The sequence below is a fragment of the Typopeltis vanoorti genome, chromosome 23 (assembly GCF_054136105.1).
Source record: "Typopeltis vanoorti isolate ZY-2024b chromosome 23, IOZ_Tvanoo_1.0, whole genome shotgun sequence".
Classification (NCBI taxonomy): domain Eukaryota; kingdom Metazoa; phylum Arthropoda; class Arachnida; order Uropygi; family Thelyphonidae; genus Typopeltis; species Typopeltis vanoorti.
In genome coordinates, this window is record NC_143571.1 from 17,443,520 (window position 1) to 17,471,485 (window position 27,966).

Below are 27,966 nucleotides of genomic sequence, written 5' to 3' on the forward strand. Positions count from 1 at the left end.
CTGTACATCAAAGAGAATATCATTCTTATCCACCCAGTTCTGAATACTAGTTCTCACTGACCTCTTCAACACTTTAACCACAACACCTAACACACATATTAGTTATAATTTAATTCTGTCACCTTCATTATGATATGGTACAAATCTTGCCTTCTTTCTACTTTTTCAGAACTTGACCCAGTGGGTAAGATTCATACCAAACCAATATGTCAAGGCAGTTCTGAACTTCCCTGGCACCTTACATCAAAATACATGGTGATATATCATCAAGTCCACAAACTTATAACTATACCTCTTGTTCACTCACAGTCAGTCTCTCCTCCTCCCATAAATCAGGTATCAAAAATTCTACCAGACAGAGATTTGACACCTCATTTATAATGACATCTGATGAGATGATCAAATCTAAGATCCTCAATCCTTCTATGCCTTCTGTTGCATACTGCCTGAAGTAGTTCTTTCTCAAAACTTCCAGAAATTAATTTTCTTTACTTCTAGTTGCTATCTCCTCATCCCAATCTCTATAGTCATAATTAAAATCACCCATAATGTGATCACCCTTTTCCTATTTGCTTGGCTAATTTGCTTATGAATTTCATGGTTGCTACTCTCCACACTTCCTGATCTATAGCCACATCTAAGTATTTCTTTCATTCTATTCCCTTCTATCTCACACCACACTGCCTCAAAACCACTGCCACTATTTCCTCTTTTCATCTCTACCATGCAAATGCAGGGCATAACTCCTTTTCTGTCATCAACAGCACTCCGTATCCCTTTTTACCTTTTCTATCTTCACAAAAATCATATCCTTCCATCTCTATTCCAGTCAGGACGTCATCCTCATCTAACCACATTTCACTGATTCAAACAATTTTGGAGTGAATAAACCTATTTAGTTCAAATTTTGTCCTCTTGTTTCTGATACTCCTAGCATTCATATAAAAACATAAACATTCATTTCTGTATCCATACAAAGTGTCACATTTATTAGATGTTGTTCCTCCATGTCTTCTTCTAACCATTCCTCTCCTTCTCATTGCCCATCCCATAACCCTCTTCAAACCCAATTGTTCCTTCTACATTCTAGGCCATCCTATTTGTTTCTTGTCTATTCACACATTTACTTCCTCTTTGAGCATCAACTTTTCTCATGTTCCAGAGAACTGGCAGTAGCATTGGCATGCCTGTTAAATAAGAGTTTTGCAACAGCACAGGTTCAAAGGGAGTGGAAGGAGTGTAAAATTGTTCCACTGCATAAAGGTGGGGATAAGGCTGTAGCTTCAAATTATAGGCCAGTCTGTATATCTGGAGTTGTGGTGAGGTCCTGGAGAGATTGGTGAGAAGTAAGATACAGAAATGGGTTGATAACAGCAGTATTCTCTGTGGTTATAAGCATGGGTTTGTTAAAGGGAGATCATGTTTCACTAACTTACTTATGTACTATAACAAGGTAACAAATATACCTTGGACAAAGGAGATGCATATACAGTGGTGTACTTGGATTTTGCAAAGGCTTTTGATAGACTGCCACATGATAAGCTCTTAAATAAATTGAAACAGATGGGGTTGGATAACAGACTTCTGTGTTGGATCAGTGACTGGCTGTCAGATAGGTATCAGAAAGTTGTATATGGGGTTACAGTATCTCGGAAGAGAAAGGTCACCAGTGGTGTGCCACAGGGATCAGTTTTGGGGCCATCATCATCATTATCATCAAATTCCTGCCATGTACCCTCAAGGGGTGTGTACAGGATATGATAGTACTACATGAAAAAAAATTACATCATTACTAACTTCCTTCCTCCAAATCAGTCTGTTACTTGTCAAGACTCCAACATTATCAGATCTTATATTTCTATCGTCTAAGGCACTTTGTACCGTATTAATCCACCTATATCTTGGTCTTCCTCTGGGTCGTTTTGCTGCCAACCTGGCAGAGAACACTTGTTTTGCTAATCTTTCTTCGCCCATTCTGTTTAAGTGACCATACCACCTGAGATTAGCTCGCCTAACACATTCCTGGATGCTGACAATGTCAAGTTCTTTCCTAATATCCTCGTTTTTAATATGATATTGCCATTGATGCCATCTGTTCACACCTCTAATCTTTCTCAGGACTCTCATATCTGCAGTCTCTAGTCTTTGGTCAAGTGTTTTACTTCTGACCCAGCTCTCAGATCCATAAGTTAAAACTGGTTTGAACACTGTCTTGTATACAGCTAATTTAGTGTTCCGACTAATTTCTCTCTTATTCCATATGAATTTATTCAATTGACTTCCCACCATACCAGATTTGCTGATTCTGTTGTCTATTTCTATATTGAATTTACCATCTTCACTAAAAATCGTGCCTAAGTAGCTGAAATATTTTACTTGTTCCACAGGTTCTCCATTCACAACACAGTTGACATTTTCAATGATTCTGCCTATTTTCATTGTCTTTGTCTTTTTATTGCTGACCTTCATACCATATCTATTACAACAGCTATTCAATTTAGTCAGAGAATCTTGCAGACTTGTAGCGGATTTATTTAGAAGTATAACATCATCCGCATAAAGCAAAGAAATAACATTAACATCTCCAATTTTGATATCATGTTTAATACCACTTTCCTTCATAATGTGATCCATATAGATAATGAATAACAGAGGGGATAATGTACATCCTTGTCTCACACCAGATTTAACATTAAACCATCTTCATGTACTTCCTTCAATTCTAACTGCTGACTTACAACTCAAATAAAGACTAAGTATTGCTTGATATAATGACCCATTGACACCATATAATTGCAGCGTATTGAATAGCTTCTCTCTTGGCACCTTGTCATATGCCTTTTCCAAATCGACAAAACTTAAATACAGATCTTTGTTATATTCCCATGCTTTCTCGACTATTTGTTGTAAAGTGAAGATCTGATCCTGACAGCCTCTATTTGGCCTGAATCCAGCTTGTTCTTCACCAAGCTTTTCTTCCACAATTTTTCTCAACCGTTTCTCAAGTATACTTGCATAGATCTTGCCAGGAACACTCAGTAGGGAAATACCTCTGTAATTCTCGCATGCAGTTTTATTTCCCTTTTTATATATGGGTACTATGAGAGCTCTACTCCAATCATCGGGAATTCATCCCTCTGTCCAGGCTTTCTGAACTATGCAGTGCAGCCACTGTAAGACTCTTATACCACCATACTTCAGCATTTCTGGTCGAATATCATCTACTCCTGCTGACTTTCCACATTTCAAGCCTTTGATGGCTTTTTCTATTTCAAGTATGGATATGTATTCCTGACTGCATGCCTGGTCAGTGTTTTTTACCACTGTGCTGTCATCACTGCTTGTTTCATTTAGCAGTTTTTCAAAGTAATTACTCCATACTTCAAGGATATCTTTTTCTCCCATTTTCATGTCACCTTTATCATCTCTAACTCATTTTACAGCACTCTTTCCTCCATTCCTAATCTTCTTTAACAACCTCCAGAATATTTTGCCACCTTCTTGATATTTATTTTCTATATTCTTGCCAAAGTCCTCCCATGACTTTTGTTTAGCTAGTTATTGTTGTTCAATTTGTATGTTAATGATATTAAGTCGGGTTTAACTAGTGATATCCAGCTGTTTGCGGATGATGCAAAACTGGGGAGAGCAATGCACAGTCAGCTGCCTTACAAGAGGACGTGAATAGATTGCATGAATGGGCAGATAAGTGGAACTATCAGTTCAATATTACCAAGTGTAAGGTTTTGAGATTTGGTGAGCAACGATGGGATGCAAAGTATACACTTGGTGGGGAAACTTTAAAAGAAGTAGAGGAGATGAGAGATCTAGGAATAATGGTGGACGGGGATGTGAAATTCAGGGCCACATTGCACAAGTTGTGAAGACAATGTGAATAATGGCAATGATGCAGAGAACCCTGACATGCAGAAATAGAGAGGTTATGATTTCATTGTATAAGGCCTTGATCAGGCCTCATATGAATTATTGTGCACAATATTTGAAATATTGTGCACAATATTTCATGGTCGCCAGGTTTTCACGGTGATGAGGATATGTTGGAAAGGGTACAGAGAAGATTCACAGAGGTAGTCAGTGATCTTTGGAATGTGGAGTACGAGGACAGATTCAGAGAATGTAAGTTGCAGAGCCTCGTGAATAGGGGAGAAAGGGGGGGATATGATTGAGACATATATGCTGGTCAGGGGTTGTTATCAGGTAGATATGAAAGAGATTTTTCATAGAATGGGAGAGGGGGGAGTAGAACAAGAGGCCATTGTTGGAAACTGTATAAGGAGAGTATGAGCAAAGGAGTGAGAAGCAGGTTCTTTGCATGGAGGGTGATTGGTGAGTGAAATGCATTGCCTGAGTGTGTTGTGGATGTGGACACATTGAATCAGTTTAAGACGAGGTTGGATGAGCATTGTATGTAATAGTGAGTACCTCCCATGATGAGTCTCTGACTCCATGGAGGTCAAATGTTGATAATAATAATAATATCACCCTGAGTTCCTCCCCCCATTTCCCTGTCTGCTTTGTACACTTGTTCTTTCCTTCTGTACAAAGCAGACAGGGAAATGCACTCGTTACTGTTTCTTTCAGCAGTAGTCTCTCTACATGACTTGAACCCAACCCATTCAAATGCAGTTCATCACTCTTACTCAGTCCAGTTTGTACTTGAAATTCATCCCACACATTCGCAGATTGCACTGCCTCAACTCATCACTGTCATACCTTGGCAACACACTTCCTACCTTTCCTATCATCTTTTATTTTTCTTTTATTATCTTAATATCTTTTATTTTTCTCAACAACCTCCTGATATCCAGTCTAATATTCTTGTTTCCAGTCAACCCTGTTCCTACTACCACTACCAAGTGTTTTGCTCACTTGCACCTCCAATACCTCAATCACTCTACTCATTTTACCTCCTGAAAAACAAACTTTGTGCATCTTCTCATTTACCAGTTCTAATAATTGAATCCTCATACAATGCCACCTGTTGGTCTGTTGTTACCTTTCATACTGACATCATTCATTTCAATCTTCTTTCCTCTTCCATATATATCTACACTTCTATTCATCTCACTTTACATCCACTTCACTCTTGACTCATCTTCACCAACTCGACTTTCACATCTTGCATCATTTTTTTGCTATCATTCACTCTTGCAGTCTTACCATCAGTCACACATACTTTTTTTGCCATCAGCCCTCACTGGATTACTATTAAATTGCACTATGTTTTTCACACACTTCTTATTGTAAACTGCATTATTTTCTTTGCCATCAGTTTCACATCCTTTAACATTCACACAATCCTCCTCGACATCCATTTCATTTATGATGCCATGTTCCTTACTTTGATTCAAATATCATCATCGTCCATCAGCATATCGTACTTCCTACTTAGCCACACTCGCTACTTTCTCTCTTATTCATCCTCTTCACATAAATATCCACAAATCCCCCCCCCACACACACACTCCTCATGCATACACATATTACACTCAAGACACACTACCATTCTCAAAAAATCCATGCTACCTTATTTTTCTGATGTGCTGACCTAAGCAATGATCTCCCTTTAACTGCCATTTTGTTCCAGAGTACTAACAAGAAACAAAGACTTTAAAATAATATTGCAAAAATTTAGCCTAAAAAATTTAGCCAAACATTGCATTCCAAAAACAAATATCACACAGCAACACTCGGTATAAAAATTACACAATATCATCACAGAATAAATATAAAATAACTTGTGTGTACATCATCAAGTTTCATGTTTTGTTTCTAGAGCAGGGTTTCTGGGCTATGTAAAAATAAATAAAAATACATAAAATATGCAAAATCAATAAAAATAGAAAAAAAAAATTCTTAGCCATCCTATGGTAGTTAATGTATTATAAGTTTGCAATAACCTTTCATGGGTGGAATTCACATAAAAAAAGCAGGTAAGCAATGATCATAATGAAAGATTTTAATTATAGAAAGAAAACAGAAAGAGGAAAATGCATAGGGAAATATGAAAAGTGAAATTCTGAAGTTGTTAAGGGACTGTTATTTAAAACAAGAGAATTAGGAAATTAAGAGAAACAGATCATGAACTTAGTGATAACACCTCAGAAAGTGATAGTAAATGAAATATCATTGCTGCCTCAGGTGTATTTTTGGATCATGTATTTTTGACATGAGAGGTGACCAGACAAGAGCATGCATTATTTAAAAGATAGGGATATGTGGTTACAGTCTAGAGAGGCTACAATATATGTTCAGACAACTAGACAGCCTATTATGATATCAAGAACTAAATAAGAATATGAAGTAAGTACATTTTAAAAGTAGATATGACTTCATTCCAATAATTTGGAGGATAAACACTTGAAATATGAAGTAGATGAATAATGAGATAAAACAGGAAAAGCATATTAATATTATCATTATTATCCATATAATGCATTTCCATAGTGCCAGAAAAGACACTGAGGCCTACAATCATTTTTCCCACAACAATGCCATTCATACCTTTCTTTAAATTCCAAAAACTTATCCAATTTAGTAATTGACAAGCACTCAACCATCTCTGATAACCCATTCCACTTGATCTCCAAGCAGAAAATCTAGTTGTCAGGATCTTGCCATTCACACTTGTTTAACTTCCAATGGCGATCTTTTGATTCACTCTTGAAATATGTTGAAATTTTCTTCTGCATCATCCTATAAAGACTGTTTAGTAACTTATACACTTTATCATAGCACCTATTTTCTCTTTATCATCTGAACTCGGTGATTCATATACCTTCTATCTATCCACACAGGAAATATTCTATAGAAATTCTGTCACTATCTTGGAAACGTGGCTATTGTTCCTTTCAACCACTTCTTCGTTTCCAAGAAACCTAGGTGACGAAATCTGTGCAAAACAGTCCAGATCTGGCACATCAAAGCCTGATAAAGAGGTACAATGACCTCTCTTCATTAATATGTTCTTCAACGTCCAACAAATGATTGAGCCATTTTGTCCACGTTTTGCAATATGTTCTCAGAATGTCAACTCCATGTCCACCATCACCTCTGAATACCTCAACTAATCAATTTCTTGCAGTCTGTTTCCATCAGTGTGACACAGTTTGTAATTTTTTCATCCCAAAGTGCATGTATAATCATACACATTGATTATACATGCACACAGACAGAAAATTTTCAAGTAACAGTTGGCTTGCATCAAGGGTCAGCATTAAGTCCGTTTCTGTTTAACATTGTGATGGAGGTGGTGACGGAGGAGGTGAGAGAAGATGCACCTTGGACAATGTTGTATGCAGATGACATCTTGCTGTGTGCAGATTCAAGAGAAGAAGCGAGAACTAAACTGGAAAGATGGAGAAAAGTAATGGAAGAGAGAGGTATGAGACTGAGCAGAAGTAAGACAGAGTATATGTGTTGCACAGTGGGTGGCGGCCAGGAGACAGATCTGGAGCTGGAAGGAAATGTCATCAGGAAGGTGAGGGACTTTAGATACTTAGGTTCAACAGTGGAAGAAGATGGAGGAGCTGAGAAAGAAGTGGGATGCAGGATACAAGCAGGTTGGAGGAACTGGAGGGAGATGGCTGGAGTGTTATGCGATAAGAGGGTGGCAATCAATCTGAAAGGCAAAATCTATAGGACAGTAGTGAGGCCAACTATGACGTATGCTATAGAAACTGTGGCCCTGAGGAAAAATAACATCAGCAGGATGGAAGTAGCAGAGATGAGAATGCTTAGGTGGATGTGCGGTGTGACCAGAAAGGATCGTCTTAGAAATGACTATGTGAGGGGAACAGTGAAAGTTATGAATTTAGGAGCGAAGATACAGGAGGCAAGGCTGAGATGTTTGGTCATGTGATGAGGAGGGAGGATGAATATGTGGGAAGAAGGGTCATGCAGATGGATGTGCAAGGAAGGAGGAAGTGTGGGCGGCCAAAGAAGAGATGGAGGGAGCTGGTAGAAGAGGACTTGAGGATGAAGAACTTGGATGTGGTGATAGCCCAAGACAGGAGGATGTGGAGGAGACTCATCATCAACAGTGACCCCCACTTAAGTGGGAGAAACTGCAGAAGAAGAAGAAGAAGAATTGCCCCATTAAACTGGTAACCATTATCCTTTGCCTACACTGTTGGCTGATTTAAATCATCATGCAGATGATTTAAATAGACTATTGCAATCCCAATTTTGCATCAGCAAACAATCAGATATTCCATGCAAATCCTTTCTATATCATTTATGTCCAAATTAAATAGCAATGACCTCAGTTCAGTACCTTGTGGTAAACTGCTGATCACATGCTCTTTGATGATGCACTTATTTATTATGATATACAATACAGAAGATAATCCAAAAACTTATCAGTCACCCTCATAATATAAGATGTTGATAAGTCTTAGTATTCTCTTTATTTTTTCACTATGTTGACTTTGAAAAAAAAAAAAAAATTAACTGAACTGTTTTACTTTTGAAAGGTTCACTGGTATTAAATATAGGATTTGGAAATAAGAATTTAAAAAAAAAACTTAGAAAAAAATAAGGAAAACTATACACGATATCAAAAAAGTAGGATGTGTACAGATTCCTACATGATAGTGAGTGGCTTGAGTGATAATGCAGGTTCAAGTGAGAAAACCATAGTATGGATTTTGTAAGTCATCAGATAAAAGATCATTTTCATCACCTGATATTATATTACTGCCTTACCTATATAAATAAACCTGCAGTAATATAAATAAGACATGTTAAGTCTTCAGAGCATAGTTTCTGACTTAACTTGGCTCACCCATGAATGGCAGACCATGTTATCAACACAGATCATTGGATCCTATGATGAGAGGGGGGAGGAATCTCATTGTTTATATTTAAAAAAAAAAAAAAAAAGCAGATACAAATCTGAAGACTATTTTTTTCCTGGAATCTGTTGCAGCACTGTTTTGCAACATTCTCCAAATTTTAATAAATATGGCTGTTTTACCTAACCTAAATCTAGAAGATAATCATTTTTAAATCTTCAATGGAACAAGCAAGATTCTGTCACCAGACCCACAGAAGGATGCCAGCTAAGATTTTAGAATATTGAATTTTTTTTTTTTTTTTTTTTTTTTTTTTTCCCCCACTCAATCTTTGCTTGCTTTCTTACTGTGCCTGCTTGCACAGGTAGAATGTATCTCTTTGTACTCATGAAGATGCTTTGGTGACTAAGACAAAATATTGGTCTAATAATTTAATAGCAGAGCCTGTGTAGCTCAGTGGAAGTGGTGTTTATACTCCTCACTGCTAAACTGCCTAAAGAAAGAGTATCACGAGTTCAATTCTAGTCACTGACTAGAAGAACTTTTTGTAAGCTTTTTTCGACTGGTTCCCAAGTTAGTTGATCTCTGGCACAGGCAAGCAGGTTTTTTTTCCTGGAAATTCAAGAAAATCAACCGTGGAACCCACACTATTTTCAGACATTAAAAATATTGTGATAGAGTTGGCTAACATAAGATGGCGGCACTTGTTAACTGTCTCTTCATTGCATGCCACTTAATTATTGATAACAGCCTTGCCTACTCCCTATATGGGAATACAAGCCATTAGCTGAATTTTTTTTAGTAAAGTTAGTTAATTATTATCCATAGATGAGTATTTTCCCCTCTGAACAACAATGTGATAATAATCAGTGTCTACGCATCCATACAGATATTTAGAATCAAGTTTCAAAACAGTATTTGATATTATTTTACATGTTTATCAATAAACTTACTTTTAATCTAAAGACCACTAGTCCCAGATGGCACTCAACTGGTATTTCAAATCTGTTATCAGAGCGTATAAGCATCTCAAACTCTTTTGCCAAAGAAACACCCTGTTGATATAATGATTATTATTAGTGATACTATAAATAGAATTGATTTCGAAGAGTGAATTAAACAATGTCTATGGAAACTGCAAAAAAAGGCTACAATGTGAAAAGTTTTATTTTTATTTTATTTTTTTACTTTTTTATTGTGATAACATTAGTACATGTGATGTATGACACACATACTTTCCAATTAAGAAGCAGCCTGTGGGCTGGCTGTCAACAGATATGCTGTGCAATGGGCAAGGATTTGTACAAACTGTATGGCAAATCAAGATTCCATTCCATACTATATGTAGATATACAGCAATTTATATTTTTTTATTATTACTGTATTATAAAGAACATATAAATGAAAAATTTTAATTTTAATAATTTCTTCCTTTGCCTGCAAAAACTGTGGAATGGACTTGTTCACAATTTCAAAATCATAAACAATGATTTTGAAATGTTCAAACTCAAAATGTTTTCTTTTATCGTATTTTGTTAAAAAGGAACTTCTAGATTAATTTATTCTCCCTCCCTTCTTCACCAAGAGTTACACTTTCTAAGTCCTCCCTTTTATCACAAATTAAAAATAAGATGTAAAAGCACTGTATTTTTCTTTAATTTTTTTAAAAATTTTATTTCTCTATGATTGTGCACAGATTTGGCTGCTGGGTTTGCATGGTGACGAGGATATGTTGGAAAGGATCCAGAGAAGATTCACAAAGTGGTCAGTGGTCTCTGGAGTGGGAAATACAAGGACAGATTGAGAGAATGTAAGTTACAGAGCCTCATGAATAGGAGGAAGAGTGGGAAGGGGGATATGACTGAGATATATAAGCTAGTCAGGGGTTGTTATCAGGTTGACATGGAAGAGATTTTTCACAGAATGGGAGAAGAGGGGGTAGAACAAGAGGCCATCACTGAAAACTGTATAAAGAGGGTGTGAACAGAGGAGTGAGAAGAAGGTTCTTTGCATTGAGAGTGGTCGGTGAGTGGAATGCATTGCCTGAGTGTGTTGTGAATGCAGACACATTGAATTAGTTTGAAGCATGGTTGGATGAGCATTGTATGCAATAGCGTGTATCTTCCACATGAATCTCTGATTCCATGGAGGTCAGATGTTAATAATAATAATAATAATAATAATTTTATTTATTATTATTATTATCATTATTGATTTCTGATAATGTTGCCTAGTTTATTTTGGATGAGCCATTTATCAGTGTTACGGATTGATAAGTCACTGATATATTATTATTATTATTTCCATGTAACACCTCCAAGGAGTTCAAAGACTCCTTGGAGGTGTCTTTGAACTCCTTGGGAGGACAGTCCACACAACATACTTAATCCTCAATCTGCAAACAACTCCATCTGCTTTCACTAATAGTAAATTTTGTCTTGTAAATTGTGTGTACATTACAGCCCATTTGCCTGTATATGGAATAAAAAATCTAAGTTTTTGAAGGAAAAACCCTCTCCATGTGAGATCAGCTAACTTCATCTTTCATCTTTAAAAAAAAAATATATATATATATAATCATGGAAAGATTTCTCTTATCATGATGAGAATCAAACTCAGATCTTTTGTAGTCAAAGGATGGTATGTCCTTCCAAATGCTCTATGGAGGCACTTAAGATAATATATCGGGTGATTACATAATCACGTGTTATAATAACACAACATAACTTTCCGTAAGTTCTTCTTGATATACCATTGATAGTATATAGATGTACTGTTGATTCTAGGTATATGAGGGTGTGCTGAAAAGTTGTGATAATCACCATGAAGAAATTGACATGTCTGATGTCTTATATATCCAAACAGAAAAAAGAACAAATTATACAATTTGATGAAACATGGGGGTTAAAGGGTTTTAAGATATGTTCTTTCTTGTGGTTGTATCAGTTGGTTTAATATCATTTTTGTTCTAGGTGTTTATCAGAACTTTTCAACTCCTCTCCCCTTGTATATCTATTTGCCTTATATAACACTACAAGTTATAATGAAGAAAGAAATAAACATAGTATGTTTCGATTCATGTTGAAGTTTCTGGAACAAGAACTACGTGAAACTAGAATGCAAGTAAATAATTTAGAAGATGACATTTTGCCAACTTACTAGCATTATCAGGGACACTGTAACAATACACATTCAGTTAAGAATAGGAATAAAATGACTTCAAGAATAAGGACAGTCACATGCATGGAGGCCAACAGTGGCACTCTTCATGACAATTTCTGTTATTAATGCTGATGAGAAGATAGGGTGGTGCACCAAAATCTCACACTATCACTTCTGTTGCAGTTAATCAGATTCTGTAGAACTTCTACCATTTCCAGAATAGTCTTGAAAACTATGTTGCATCCTTCACATGCTGCTTAAAATAGTTATCCCTCAGAAACTCAACATTATTCCATTTGCTTGCCACATAGCAGAAGAATTCCCTTGGATTATCTTTGACTTGACTGGCCATTCTCCTCTCATCCATCATAAAATATTAATACCAGAATCGCTTACATTTAATATTTTTATTTGTTAAATTTTTGGCTAAATTTCATAGCCATTGTCAATATAGTTATAGGAAAACTAAATAAGAACAACAATTTAATTGAAAGCATGTGATATTATGTGCACTATAGGCTGCAGGAGAATAGCTCCATCTGCATTAAGAGATATTCAAAATAGACCACAATAAATTAATTATTTTTAAATAGAAGCAAAATTTCATTACAATTAGGGAACACACAAACAGTGAATATTAGTTAATATAACTGTCCAAAATTGAGAAAGTTTTAAGCAATCACTTCTGTTCAGGTTTGGGATTGCAAATGTGTTCTTCACAACTTTCTTTGTAGTCTTTCCAGAAGAAAGTAACTTTTGTGTAACATTTTGATTTTGTTCCACTAAATCTTGTGCTTTTTAGATAAAGCATGGCTTGCTAAACCAGATTTGTTGGGTTCTTTAAGAGAAATGTATTCTTGATGTTCTTCAAGAACGAATTTGTGCAGATCAGCCAGTTTGTTCATAATAACATAAGCAACAAGAGCATTGGATTCTGCAAACTCCAGGATATAAGGAGGATATTTATCTTTTGGTGAGATAAGGAATGTATTGAGTTTGCAAACTGGATGGAAAGTGACGTATGTTAATCTGCCAAAGTAATCTTGCTATTTTTTCTGAAAGTCTCTTAACATATGGAATACAAATTCTGTTAATTTCTTCTTGTGGAGGGTTAGGACAACAGCCATAATCATTGAATATTTTTTCAATAGTTTTTTCATTATAATTTTTCATTATAGCTTTTCATTATAGGGAATTGCCGCTAGAGGGACTCGTGGTCCGTAGTGTTTGTTGAGAGCTCCTGATAAGATAAGTGTTATTTTAAGTTATCATTGACAATTTTGCTTGAATATTATGTAGTTTTGTTTGCTTTTAGTATCTTAGTGTGTCTGTTTGTGTGTTTTTGGTGTTTTGTTTCAATTATTAATTTGATAAAATACAATAGACGCGTGCACATGGCTCCGGTAAGAAGGAAAATGGCTGCTAGTAATAATGGTTCACCATCTATGTTCAATAACTATAATATAAAGGAGATTATTCAATGTACTATCTGCGAAATGTATGCTTTGCGGAGAGCAGTTGGAGTATGATTAGATGATGATAATGGAGTGAACGTGTGTGTAGAAAACGTAAGGAAAATGAGGAATTAAAGTGTATTTCAGGTCATGAGTGTGATATTTTTGTCAAATTTCAGAATGTAGAAAATAGCGATATGATAAGAAATTGCGAGGTTGCCAGAGAACCGTGAGGGCGTGAATGTAGAAAGTGTGAATGAAGGTATTAATACAGAGCAAATTAATGGTTTAACAGATAATAAAAAAGATGAGATAGATGCAATGAGTGAGATTGCGCTGTTGAGCAGAGCGATACATAGAGCAAAGCTGCAGCTGGAGCGTATGCACAAATGTCTACTGAGTGTACCAGCCAATAAAAAAAAGTATGATAGGAAAAATATTCACAATCATAGGAGTATGATTGTGAACGTAAACAAAATGAAGGAGCGAGTGCTGTATGGAGAATTCTATACTATCACACCTCATTAGTACGAGGTGTGATAGTAGAGAATTTGACAAAATCGTACCAACCTGGTGCGACCATTAAGGACGTAAGTGAGTCTATAGGGAGCAAAAGCAAAGGGTGAAAGAAATGATAGTGGTGGCAGGTACAGATGATTTGAAAGAAGATAAAATGGAAATGATAGAGGACCTGAATGAATTGTTTGAGGTAGCAAAAGAAAAGAGTGAGAGAGTTAGGATGATTAGACTTTTTCCGTGGTATGACAGTGAAGAGTTTAGAAGGATGACCATAATTGCAAATGACTTTATGCGTGAGTTATGCAGGATGAGTGGTGTGGAATTTATGAACGTGTGGAGTGAGTTCGATGGGTAAAAGGATCTATATAAGATGGATGGTTTGCATTTGAATGGATTCGGTGTAAGAAGACTTGAAAAAGTGTTGTTGAATGAAGTGGATGTGCTAAATGAGGGAAACTAGATTTATTAAGGGGTGAGGGGGGAAAGTAGATATGCAGACCTTAGAGAGGCAGTTGAGTGTATGAATGAGTATAATATGCCCGAGCGAATAAGGACAACAAATCAGAATGGGATAGTTAGTATAAGGCATCAAGATAGGGATGGGGCTAACAGGGGTCTGCAATTCATGTACACTAATGCTAGGAGTTAGGAACAAGAAGGAAGAATTTTTGGCCTTGGTTGGCACTTCCAGACCACAGGTTATTGGCATTAGCATGGCTGACTGAAGATGATATAGCTAGTGGGATTGAAGGTGTGGGGGAGGAGTATTATTGATGATAGCTGATGAGCTGCAGCCAAGGAGAATAGAAGTTGAATTGCAGGATAGAGAAAAGAGAACATTTGAGGCCATTTGGTGTGAGATTGAGGCTAGCAGAATAAAATATACAATTGGATGCTGCTATAGACTAGATGATGGAAAAGATGGTGGAGATAGTATGCATAAGCAAATAGAAGAAATGAGTGGAAGGAGGGTAATTATTATGGGAGATTTCAACTATAGTAGCATTGATTGGAGGGAGGAGGGACACATTGGGGGGGGGGGAAGGAATTGGGTTTTATGCAGTTATTAAGGGATAACTATTTGCAACAGCATGTAATGGAAAATACTAGGGGTCAGAGAGTGCTTGACCTAGTAATTGCATCTGAAGATTTGACTGTAACGAACATGACCACATTGCCACCAATTGGTGAGAGTGATCATAGGGTCTTGACTTGGGAGGTGGCTAAAGGTGTGGAATTTACAATTAAGAAAGGGTACATGTGGCATTATCGGGCTGGTAAAGTTTGATTGGTTCAGTGCCATGGCATGTAAAACTGCAAGGGCTGGATGTTGATAGTGCATGGGAGGCAATTGAGAAGTTTTTGCAGGAGGCAATGGCTGACTCTATACCTAGAGTCTGAATAATAAATCAAGTAGGGATTAAATGGATGAATAACACCATTAAGCTTGAGCTGAAAAAAAAAAGAAACAACTGTGGAGGGAATTTAAGGAGAAAGGTGACCTGCAGGCACATGAACAGTATAAAGCCCAGTCCAGAAGGATAACAAGTGTGGTAAGAAAAGCAAAAGCGGATTATGAAAGAACATTAGCCATGCAGGCTAAAGAGAATCCCAAACAGTTTTTTCGATATGTTGCAAGTAAAAGAAAAAATGTATAGGGCGGATTTATTTTAAAGAATGCCGATGGTAGGGAGGTAACTGAATCAGTTGATATAGTAGAATTACTGAGTGAGCAGTTTGCAAGAGTATATCATCCATGTGGTGACATTGCAGAAATGGAAGAACAAATAGCTTATATGGGAATTGTGGTGAATGAAGTGGAGGTGAATAGTCTATTACAAAACCTCAATGTCAACTCATCTGCAGGATTGGATGGTATACCAGCTCGTGTCGTATGAGAAGCAGCTAAAGAATTGTCAGTGCCTTTGACCATTTTGTTTAATTTGAGTCTCAGATCTGGGTTAGTCCCAAGGGGGTGGAAAGAGGGGAAAATAGTTCCACTGCATAAAGGAGGTTCCAAGACCACTGTTGAAAATTACCGGCTGATCAGCATATCAGGAATCGTTTGTCAAGGTCTTGGAGAAAATAGTCAAGAGGAAAATACAAGATTGGATGGATGAAAATGGGATACTCTATGGGGGACAGCATGGTTTTGTGAAGGGTAGATCATGCCTCAGTAACTTGCTCACATTCTATAACACAGTGACAGTTGAACTGGATAAGGGTAATGGGTTTACAGTGATTCTACTGGACCTTGCTAAAGCCTATCAAAGGCTTTTGCAAGGTTCAGTAGAATTCTGATCAGTAAACTGCAGCATATGAGAATGAATATAGGGTTAGTGAGATGGATAGGAGGGTGGTTGATGGAGAGATATCAGAGAGTGGTACCACATGGAATTCTAATCAGTAAACTGCAGCATATGAGAATGGATATAGGGTTAGTGAGATGGATAGGAGGGTGGTTGATGGAGAGATATCAGAGAGTGGTTTATTCAGGAGTAGAGTCCAAAAGATGGACGGTGATTAGCAGTGTGCCACAAGGTTCTGTTCTTGTACCGCTACTGTTTAATTTGTTCATTAACGATATAGGAAAGGATCTGAGAGGAACTGTGCATCTGTTTGCAGATGATGCAAAGTTGAATAGAGCAATAGTGAATGCACAGGATGTCGGAATTTTGCAGGATGATTTGGATAGTTTGGAGGACTGGGTTAAAGGAGAATGGATGTCAATTTAATGTGGAAAAATGTAAGGTTTTGCATTTTGGGGTTGAAAAGATTAGCAGCAGTATATCACATTGGTGGAACTGTACTCTAGGAGATTGACGAGGCCAGGGATTTGGGAGTGCTGGTGGATAGGGAGTTGAAGTTTAGAGGATACATCGCAAAAGTGGCAAAATCAGCTTATCAAATCACTTGGTTGCTGAAAAACACTTTAACGAGCAGAGACAAACAGGTTATTGTTCCTCTGTATTGAGCCTTGATAAGACCTCATCTAGACTACTGTGCCCAGATATGGGTGCCAGGGTTTCTTTTCGATGGGGAGGAGGTGGAGAGGATCCACAGACGAGTGACCAAGATAACAGCAGGACTATGGAATGAACTTTATGAGAACAGGTTGAAGATTTGTGGGCTGCAGAAAGTGGTTGATAGGCAGAAAAGGGGTGATATAATTGAGACATTCAAATTACTGAAGGGTTTCTATAAGATTAATTCAGAAGATATCTTTGAGAATAGGACTGGTAGTGGGAGGACTAGGGGCCATTCATGGAAGCTTGATAAGAGTGTGGTTAGCAAGGGTGTTAAAGCTAGATTTTTTACTTGGAGAGTGCTAAATGAGGAATAAGCTGCCAGAGTCTGTTGTGGGTACCATGACTGTAAATGAGTTCAAGGAGAAGTATGATAGATACTGTGTGAATGTTGAATAGTTGTTCTTGACATGATGTTGGGCCTCCCTCGATGAGTCTAAGGACTCCTTAGAGCTGCCCGTAATAATAATAACCATTAGCAATAAAGTTAGTTCTGATAATAAACAGTTCTTTGTTTAGAAGAGAATCTGTAAAACCAAATGTTACAGAAAAGTTACTTTCTTCTTGAAAAACTCTAGGTAGAATCAAGGTATAAAACCCACGCATACAGGGAAATATTTGCACAAACAATCACACCAACACGCATCTCAACAGTATAGTATCCTAAAAACACTAACCCACAGAGCTAGCACGGTTTGTTCCAATGATAATGCTCTCACTTCTGAACTCACTAACATCACACCTTCTTAGCCAACAGCTATAATTCCCATAGGATAGAAAAAATACTAAATGCTCTGTAGAAATCCCCCCCCCCCCACTGTCTACCACAGAAGACTACAGCAAAACTGTCGCCATCCAATACATTCAAGGCACATTTGAAAAGATATCCAGAGTGCTTAATAAACACCAGCTATGCACCGTATTTAAACCTTATGTCGAATTGGCAAGTCTCATCTGTTCACCCAAGGACAGAATCTCTTCTTTTTCACATCCAGGAGTCTATGAAGTGCCCTGTTCATGTGATTGAGCTTATTATGAACGGACAGGAAGAACTGTGGACATCTGCCTCAGTGAACATAAAAAATACATCTGGCACTGTTGGGTCTAGCAGACCATGCCTTAGATACCCCTGCACACAGGATGAATTGGAAAAAAACAGAAGTGCTACAGAAGTCGTTATAAGTCAGAGAGATTGTTTCTGGAATCAACAGAAGTTTTGAAACACACTCCAAACCTCAACAAGTATGACTGTACATTTAACAAAAATTTGAGAGAAATGATCTTAAGAGCTAATTAATACCTGCTCTCTCTCTCTCTCTCTCTTTTTTCAACATAGATGGTGCCTGATTAGGACTTTAGTGTTTGTGTTGTCCATTGCAATTGTTTAAACTAGTCCCATTTTTATATCAGATTGTTGTTGTTTCGCGTACTATGACAAACTATTTTTGTGCTCTGAAGATGCTGGATATAATACCAGCGAAATATCAGCAATAAGTTAATAAATAGTTATTATTTTCTTATTAATCTGTGTTCTCATTAATACCATTAAAAATAAATTAACAAGTTTGAAACATGCTTGTACACACACACACACACACACACACACACACACACACACACACACACACACACACACACACACACACACACACACACACACACACCTGTATTCCTGTGATCTATTCTTGTGTATTCCCTCTCCTGCAAACAGTACTGGTGTTTCTGATTTGTCACTTAATATCTTTACAGATTTATACATTTATTCTTTATAGCTACAAAACAAACTGCATACTATTCCTCCTGTACAACAGACTTATAGCACGAGACTTAGTCTTAAAAAACTCACTCTTCTTTTTTGCTTTTTTCAGTATCTTGCATAACTGTTCTCATTCCATTCTTATGTCACCCTTTGAATCATTTGTACTCTGCCAAAACAGTTAACTCTTTCACTTTCCTTCACTGCATTTTAATAGCATCACCAAGTGCCTTCAACTTCATACCTTTATGAAAGAAATGATTTCTTATCCTGCTCATATGTATGGTAATGAGTAGGCTAAGGATTTGATAATCTAGAAATCCTGCTCTAGAGACCAATAATGCAACGTTTTTTAAGCCGTTTTAAGTCTTCAGTAAGCAGGGTGGTGGTCTCACACTGGATAATAACAGTCATTTAGCACCTAAGGACATTTGCAAAACCTGCATGTCCATGGTAAGAGAGATTCAAACAAAGTGCTTGTTAGTGTTGAAGAGCAGATATGTTAATCATCGGCCACCTAGGCAAGCATTTTTTCATCAAATCAAGTAGACTGCATTAAAAGCAAGACCACATTATAGAGAATTCTATGCCTATCAACATAGACTTGTATTTCAGTCCTAACTAATCTCTCTCTCTCTCTCCCCCCATATGTTATCCCATTAGATATATAGACTGATCTGCAACTGGAAACCTTTATCTTAGTTCCAGTTGCTGGCATTAGCTACTCTTCAGCCAACAGGCCATGGGCTCAAATCCCACTGTGTGCACAGATATTTGTAATTATTTTTAGATGGGCGATGAATTTCATCACCCAATGTGAGACCACTTCCCCATTATTTTGGAGGTCTGAAGTGGCTTGAAGAATTCCTATTTGGTTTCTGGAGTAGAATTTTCAGATTATGTGAAAAAGAAAATCAAATAAATAAATATATATATATATATATATATAAAAACTAAGATTATCCTTCCTTCCAATCCTTCTGGACCCTTCCTATTGTAAAAACACTCACTAAACAACCAAGTCAAAAGTGAAGCCAGCTCATTTATAAATAAATGAGCTAAATGCACTTTTGAATGAGCTGACATTCATATATATATATATTTATTTATTTATTTTTATATTCCACACACGCACAAGTGTACAACAATAGAACTTTAACACGGACTATAGCTCAAGTTCATAATAACTGTAATTTACAGTCGAATATTATAGTTGTATATAGTTTAGAGTGTCTCGATGTTTTTTTTTTCAGTGTCTTTTAATAGCTTTCTATGTTCTTAATGCCTGATGAAGTCGATCCCGATGAAACATGTTCCGTTTTCAAATAAATTTCAATTTGTTATAATTCTTGGATTTTTAGTCAGTTTATATTAAAATGAATATATATTCATTTTAACGTGAGCCTGCATGCACACTTGCAATAAACAATGGCACGCCGATTAGAACAACTTGAAAAAATACGTTTTTTATGTATCAATTATGTGTGGCAATTTTTACCTGTAATTTCCAGTTGTTTTAGATACTTCAATGTTTATTACTATTCTTTTCCTTTATGAATACCTGAGGAAGGCTGTTATAAGCTGAAACTAGTTGTATTATTCTCATTAAAATTTTTATAAGTTATCTCGGTTTTTTAAGTCATTAAATCTATGTTTTAAAATGTATCACAAAACCGAGTAAAAGCCTATGATCACACACACACACACACACACACACACACACACACACACACACACACACACACACACACACACACATATATTTAGCCATTATAAATAATGACTGAAATGGCTGCACAGCCTGATAAATATTGATTAATTTATTAAATTGACTAGATATTATGAATAACCGGTTGCTGGGCTGTCACTGCACATTGGGACATCCCCTCGGTGGTGGATGAGGGCGATGATCGGTGGCACTACTTTGTAGGCCTCCCGGCTAGGTCCATGGGACCCGCTAACCAACGACAGCTGAGGTCCTCCATTCATATTAGAGGTTGGATGGTTCTGGTGGCCCATTCCATAAAAATTGCCACTATGTAAAGCATCATGTCTACACAGAAAAGAATTAAAGCCCGGGTAGACTCAATATGCCCAGAACGGTGGTGTCAGAGTGATATAGCAGGCCTTGCGGTATTGTCAGTCCATGACTGCTATAAAGAAACTCAACACAGAAATTGCTTGAATATTGCTACTTGGAATGTAAGAGGATTGAATAAATGCGGGAAATTGGCTAATGTGATGAGAGAGATGGAGAGATTGAATATTAGTATACTAGGAATAAGTGAAACTTTTTGGAAAGGATCATCAGATTTTGAGTCTAAACTTCCAAATGGCAAGATATATAAAATATATATGTCAGGTGGTGAAATATCAAGAAGAGGTGTAGCGTTTATTGTAGAGAAGAAAACTAATAAAAACATTATCCATATAATCAAAAAATCAGATAGAGTAATGGCAATTCTAGTGAAATCTAAACCTAGAGATATGCTGATCATTCAAGTATATGCTCCTACAGAACATAATGAGGAAGCAGAAATAGATATCATGTATGATGAAATAGAATGGTGTATAAAGAAGCTGAGGCAAGAAAGATCGAGTTATTTGTGCTATGGGTGACTGGAATGCAAAAGTTGGATCAGAGAGAACATCTACACATGTGGGTCCATTTGGACTAGGAATTTGGAATGAGAGAGGACAAAAGCTGATTGATTTCTGTAACAAGCATAGTTTCATCATAACTAACACTTATTTTGAGCAAAAACCAACAGCACGTTACACAATGGCAAGTCTGGATGGAAGATACAAAAATCAATTAGACTATATTGTAGTTAGTAAACGTTACTTCAGTGGAATACGGAACTCAAAGGTGAGTTCTGAATTCCACTGAAGTAACGATCAGATCCAAGTGCTGACTGTGGATCTGATCATAGACTGGTCTTAATGAAGATGAATATTCACCTGAAAACAATAAAATTTAAAAGAAATCAACCCCTAAAATGGGATATACAAATGGTCCAAAATCCAATAATAAAATCAAAATTCAATGAAAATATTTCAGAACTGCTGTCTGCACAGTTGCAAAACGAAAATGAACCCTCTCAGTGGAATAGACTACAAGCAGCTATCATAACATCTGCTAAAAACCACATCAATAAACAAGAAGAAAGAAAGAAAAAAATCATGGATAACTCAAGAGGTAATCAACCTTATTGATGAAAGAAGAATATGGAAAAGAGGGGCAAATGAAGAAGAAAAGTTAAGATATAAAACTTTGGATAAAAGAATCAAACAGTTATGTAAAAGATTGAAAGGAAATTGGATAAATAGGTGGTGCACTGAGATAGAAGAATTACAAAATAGGAACAAAACCAGAGAAGCATTCCTGAAAGTGAAAGAACTTAATGGAAAAGCAAAACATACACTGTCTAATAACATCAAGGACAAAGATGGAAACATACTCATTGATAAGGAAAAGATAAATGGAAGATGGGTGGAGTACTTATCAGACCACTATGATGATGATGATAATCGTAACATGTTAGATGATTCACGACACCTTCAGTTAAATGTAACAACAGATACCACTCTACCCACAAGAAAGGAGGTAGAACACGCAATCAAGAATCTTCCTAATAATAAATCCCCTGGGTGTGATAATTTTCTGGCTGAGCTGTTGAAAGCTTTGACTGGCAATAATAACAACTATTTAGTGGAATCCATTCAGGACATCTATAAAACAATACAATTACCTGAAGTTTTTATAACATCTATCTGCATACCAATTTCAAAGAAAAATAATGCACAAAATTGTGAGGATTACAGAACTGTGAGCCTAACATTCCATGCATCTAAAATTATTTTAACCATTGTTAACAAAAAAATTGAAAGAGCTATAAGCAGTGAATTGAGTGAACAACAGAAAGGCTTCAGAAGAGGAATGGGAACCATTAATGCTATCCTGGAACTGAAAATACTAATAGAAAGATCACTTGAAAGAAATAGAACATTATATATGCTTCATAGACTTTCAGAAGGTTTTTGACTGGGTAAAACATAATAAAATGTTCAATATATTAGATAAATTAGACACAGAAGATCATGTACTTAAGATTATAAATAAAAATTATTTACACAAACAGAAAATGCAGCTGTTTAACAATGAGACTTCTGTAGTGAAAATAAAAAGAGGAGTTAGACAAGGTTGTATCCTTTCACCAAATCTATTTAATATCTATAGTGAGACAGTGATGAAAAAGATTGAAAAACAAAAAATAGGAATTAGTATCAATGGTATAAAGTACAACAATCTTAGATATGCTGATGATACCATTCTAATAGCAGAAAACAGAAACAAATTAATCAAATTACTGCAGCTACTAATTGAAGAAGGTAAAGAATTTGGATTAGATATAAATGCAAAAAAGACCAAATTTATGAAAATCTCAAAAGAAAGCAGTGAGCCAGAAATATTCATAAATAATATGAAAATTGAACATACAACAGAATACATGATTTTACTGCAGATGAAAAACAAGATAAAGAAATAAAAAATAAGAACAGCTATAGCTAAAGATGCATTCTGGAAAAATAAAGATCTGCTCAGAAGTTCTGTGAGTATTGAGACAAAGAAAAGAATGATAAGAACATTAGTGTGGCCAATTTTCACATATGGAAGTGAGACCTGGATATTCAAGAAGAGAGTAAGGCAACAGATAATAGCCTTTGAAATGTGATGCTATAAGAGAGCTCTGAAAATCCCATGGACAGAACATGTGACAAATACAGATGTCCTACAGAGAATGAGAACACAGAGATCTTTATTACAGGAAATGATCCAGAGAAAGATGAGATTGGCAGGACATGTACTGAGAAGTTCAGCAGGACAGAGGATACTAACAGTTTTAGAAGGAAAAATTATGGGAAAAGGATCAAGAGGCAAAAAACGAAGAACATGGCTTGAAGATATAAGATCATGGACAGGATCACATTGCTATGCAGAAACAAAAAGGAAAACCACCAACAGAAAGAACTGGAAGGACATGGTGCTGCACCCTCTCACTGAGGAAGCTACATGAAGAAGATTATGAATAAATCTACATTCCCTTTGGGCAATTTGATTTTCAAAAAAAAAAAAAAACACCTCCTAACCTAACCTTAATTACAATCATCTTCCTGTAATATTTTTATATTTTGTACTTAATTCTTTTTCCATGCGGTTTCTGCCAACACAGCCAATAGTAATATGGGCTTCATGCAATATCTGAAATATTTCTTCAGCATGAACGTAATATTTAATCAAATTGCCATATGCATATTACAATACCTGTATATGATGTTCATATGTTATGGGCCAAGTCACTTTGGTTTTTGCCTCTTTCACTTTTTGTATCATTCTCAAATACACTGATTTTGTAAAAATTTGAGTGACCTGGACAAAGTTCCCTTCACGTCTCCTGACAAAAAGAAATCAGAAGAATCTCTCCTCTCCCAACCCTTACCACTTCTAATACTGCCAAAAATGTATCATTATTATCACTTTGCCCGACCAGTTGATAGCAGTATCCATATTGACCTGTCAATGTGATAAATTATGATAAGCAATGTGAAATTTATTACAGTACTCGATTTCATTTGTCATTATTCATAATGGCTGGGAATTATAAATAATCAGTGGTGTAGCTAGGGGGGTGCGGAGGGGGTGGTCTGCCCCGGGCAGCACTTGGAACCTTTTTGAACTTTTGCAGTTAATTCTAAAATACAGTCTCGAGAAATCAGTTCCAAATGTTGTAATACTACTGCGAATTTTCCTCACAATTGCTGTAAGTGTTGCTAGTTGTGAGAGGAGTTTTTCTAAATAAAATAGATTAAGAATTACCTACATTACTATGAAATAGACTTTGCCATTGTTATCAACGATTTTGCTAATACAAAAGCAAGAAAAATAACATTTTAGAATGTTGAAGTTAAAGTTTTACTTCAAAAATAAACATAGTGTTTTAATTTATTTCCCTATATGTCATTTTGACTTTTTGAAATATTTTTGGTGTGTTTTGAGAGGGGCGGCAAACTCAGGGGCCACCCTGGGCGCCAAAAGCTCTAGCTATGCCACTGTAAATAATGTCCATATTAATCATTTAGTCCATAACATATGCACACAAGGTGTTTCTAAAATGTTTGGCCAAACTTAATTATGCTGGTTCTGCTGCCAATTCTGCTCACAAAAGTCACATAAACAGTGTGGGAAATGCTTTTCTACAGAGATACAACATATTGTTGGATATAACAGCAGAGGTAGTTGCATCAGATTCCATTTCATGGTATATCAGTCATCAGGAGCAACTGTATCTTTACCACAACAAGTACAGTTGTCTTCCTCAATCAACTTTGCTTAGTGGCTTCTGCAAAGTTGCATTGAACCCAGTTTTCTCCATGTGCACATTTTATGATGAATGTGAATTTGCATGCAATGACATAGTGAACTTTCATAACATTCATTATTGGGTGTGGATCACTCTGCATAAAATCAGATAGTCCTAGAGCTGGCAAAGATTCTGATGTTTCAATTGGAATCTTCAATGATGCCGATGTTTGAATCAGCATCATTGAAGACCACCTCTTTAGTCCATTGTTCTTGCCAGTGATGCTCAATGGCTAGTGGTAACAGCACTTCTTAGAGAAGGAACCACTGGTGCTGTTGGAGGATGTGTCATTAGCAACATGCCACCATATGTGATTCATACCAGATGGCTTGGCAGTGCATTTTCATTGAACTGTTTGGGAGCATCTTGATCGTGCATATCCTGGCCATCGGATAGGTAGAGGCGAACCAGATGAATGGCCACAACAATCTCCTGATATGAATCCAGTAGTTATCTTTGAATGTGGACAGCTGAAGTACAATATTTATGATACACTAGTGTCTAATGAACAGGCTCTCTGTCAAAGGATTGTGGATGGTTGTATGACAATGCAAAAAATTCCAGGACTTCTTGAATGTGCATGGCAATCACTCACCTGATGCTGTGGGATATATTGCTGCTGATGGAGCCCAGTTTAAACATTTTCTGTGATGTAGCCATAGGCAGTTACTCTCCTCAATCATTTCTTCCTATGAGAGTACTACCTGGAATACAACCTGGAATACAAAGCTGCTACTCTCTCAGCGTGTGTGTGTGTGTGTAACATGCAATTTAACATTTCACATTTCATCTGGCTCTATATTTATGACTTTTTGTCATCAGAATCAAAGGTAGAACAAGTATCTAGAGTGTTATTTATTATTAGAAATACCATATTAGAAATTTGAATTATAGAAATACCATGTATGATATATATATATATATATATATATATATCCCTCACATGAGAGGCTACTAAACCTATAGTACAAAAGTGTCACGTAGGTATGTCATTAAGAAAGAAAGAAAGAAAGAAAGAAAGAACCTGTTGATATGTTTTTTGAATAAATGAAGTTCATAGTCCTTCAGGAAAACTGTCTGGAGAGAAATTGTTCCAAAGTACAAAGATAGCCCATTGAAAGAGAAGGATGAGAAGTTGATTCTGTATTCTGTATGTTTGAAAGTGGACAGTGAATGGATGTTGACCAGCAGTTGTTCATATGTTTATAGACTTAAGGGAAAGTGGAGGAATGGTGGTAGCCAATTCGATGGAAAAGCCCCCATGAAAATACCTATGTGAGAAACAGATCATCTGCAAGAAAGAAGCTGTGATAAGATACTTCTGTAGTTATTTATTATTATAAGAAATTTTTGCAAATATTTTGGTGCATTACTCCAAATGTAAGGATCATACGAGGGTGGTCTGAAAAGTTCTCAGCCTAACAATGAAAAATCGAATTTATAATTTCAAAATTATTTTTATTTTTCAACATAATCTCCCTTAAGACTAATACATTTATTCCAGTGATGCTCCAGTGCAATTATACTGTCCCTGTAGTAGTTCTCAGTAAGACCTGCAAAATACCTCTCTACAGCTGCAATCACCTCTTGATTCAAAGAAAAACGTTGACCAGCGAGGAAGAGTTTTAGTTTTGAGAAGAGATAGAAGTCGGAGGGAGTCAAATATGAGGAATAGGGTGGCTGTTCCAACAATTCATAGTGCAGATCCCCCTTAATTTCCCTATTGCCAAAATAACTTTGTGGGTGGGTGCATTGTCCTGATGAAAGATGATTTTTCTTCTTCTGCAAACCATGTCTTTTCTCATGAATTTTTTCATCTGGTCTGGTTAAAAGATCGGAATAATATTCCTCAGTTATTGTTTTATCCTTTTCCACGATAATTAATAAACAGAGTTGTATAAAGGTGTGGTGACAAGAGGTGTAAAAGAGTAAAGTTTTTACATGGAGAACAGTTAGCAAGTGGAAGGCATTGTGAATGCTGGGAGCATAAGTCAGTTTAAGGTTCAATATGATAGATGTGTTGCTAGTTGAGTGGGCCTCTCACGATGAGTCTGCAACTTCATAGAGATTGCTGTAATAATAATAAGTGGCCTTCATTTAAAAATTTTTTGGAATTTGCAACCGTGCTAAAAAACTTTTTTATTATCCCGATGTTTTGATCTTCATATCAAGATCATCATCTGGAGCATACATAAATATACAAGACAAGCTGCGTTACATTATTAACTGTAAGCTAGAGAAACAATGATTTGATCACGTTATTCTACTGGCATGACCTCTAGTGAAAAAAAAACTATAAATTACATCAAGCTAAATTGTTATTTAAGATACTGGATTTTCTAAGTCCTGTTTATAGTTGTTCTTAGTGAGGAAGGTTCCATGGGTCAAATATATGCCTTCCATATGTTTAGGATTTTTAGACCATCATTGTTGTTCAGATTGGGGTGGTTGATGATAATGATCTCACAGGCTTCCTTAAATTTCCGTTCATACCATGTTTTAGTGTGATGTAGACAGCTAGTGCTTTTCCACTGTTCATACCATGTTTTAGTGTGACGTAGACAGCTAGTGCTTTTCCATTAGCTGTCTACATCACACTAAAACATGATATGAATGAAAATTAAGGAAGCCTGTGAGATCATTAACAACCACCTCAATCTGAACAATAATGATGGCCTAAAAATCCCAAACATATGGAAGGCATATATTTGACCCACGGAACCTTCCTCACTAAGAGCAACTATAAACAGGACTTAGAAAATCCAGTATCTTAAATAACAATTGTAATACTAAAAATAGGACATCATTGTT

At 36.3% G+C, this 27,966-nt stretch overlaps 1 protein-coding gene across 1 annotated transcript in view; it reads right to left on the reverse strand.

The window, feature by feature from the left end:
- Hdc (histidine decarboxylase) overlaps positions 1-27,966 on the reverse strand; it is a gene marked incomplete at its 5' end in the record, with an annotated part of 294,140 nt that overhangs the window by 46,766 nt on the left and 219,408 nt on the right. The window contains one exon of the mRNA XM_090413242.1: positions 9,770-9,871. Within this exon, the coding sequence (XP_090269368.1) occupies positions 9,770-9,871 (102 nt within the window). The remainder of the gene's footprint in view (positions 1-9,769; positions 9,872-27,966) is intronic.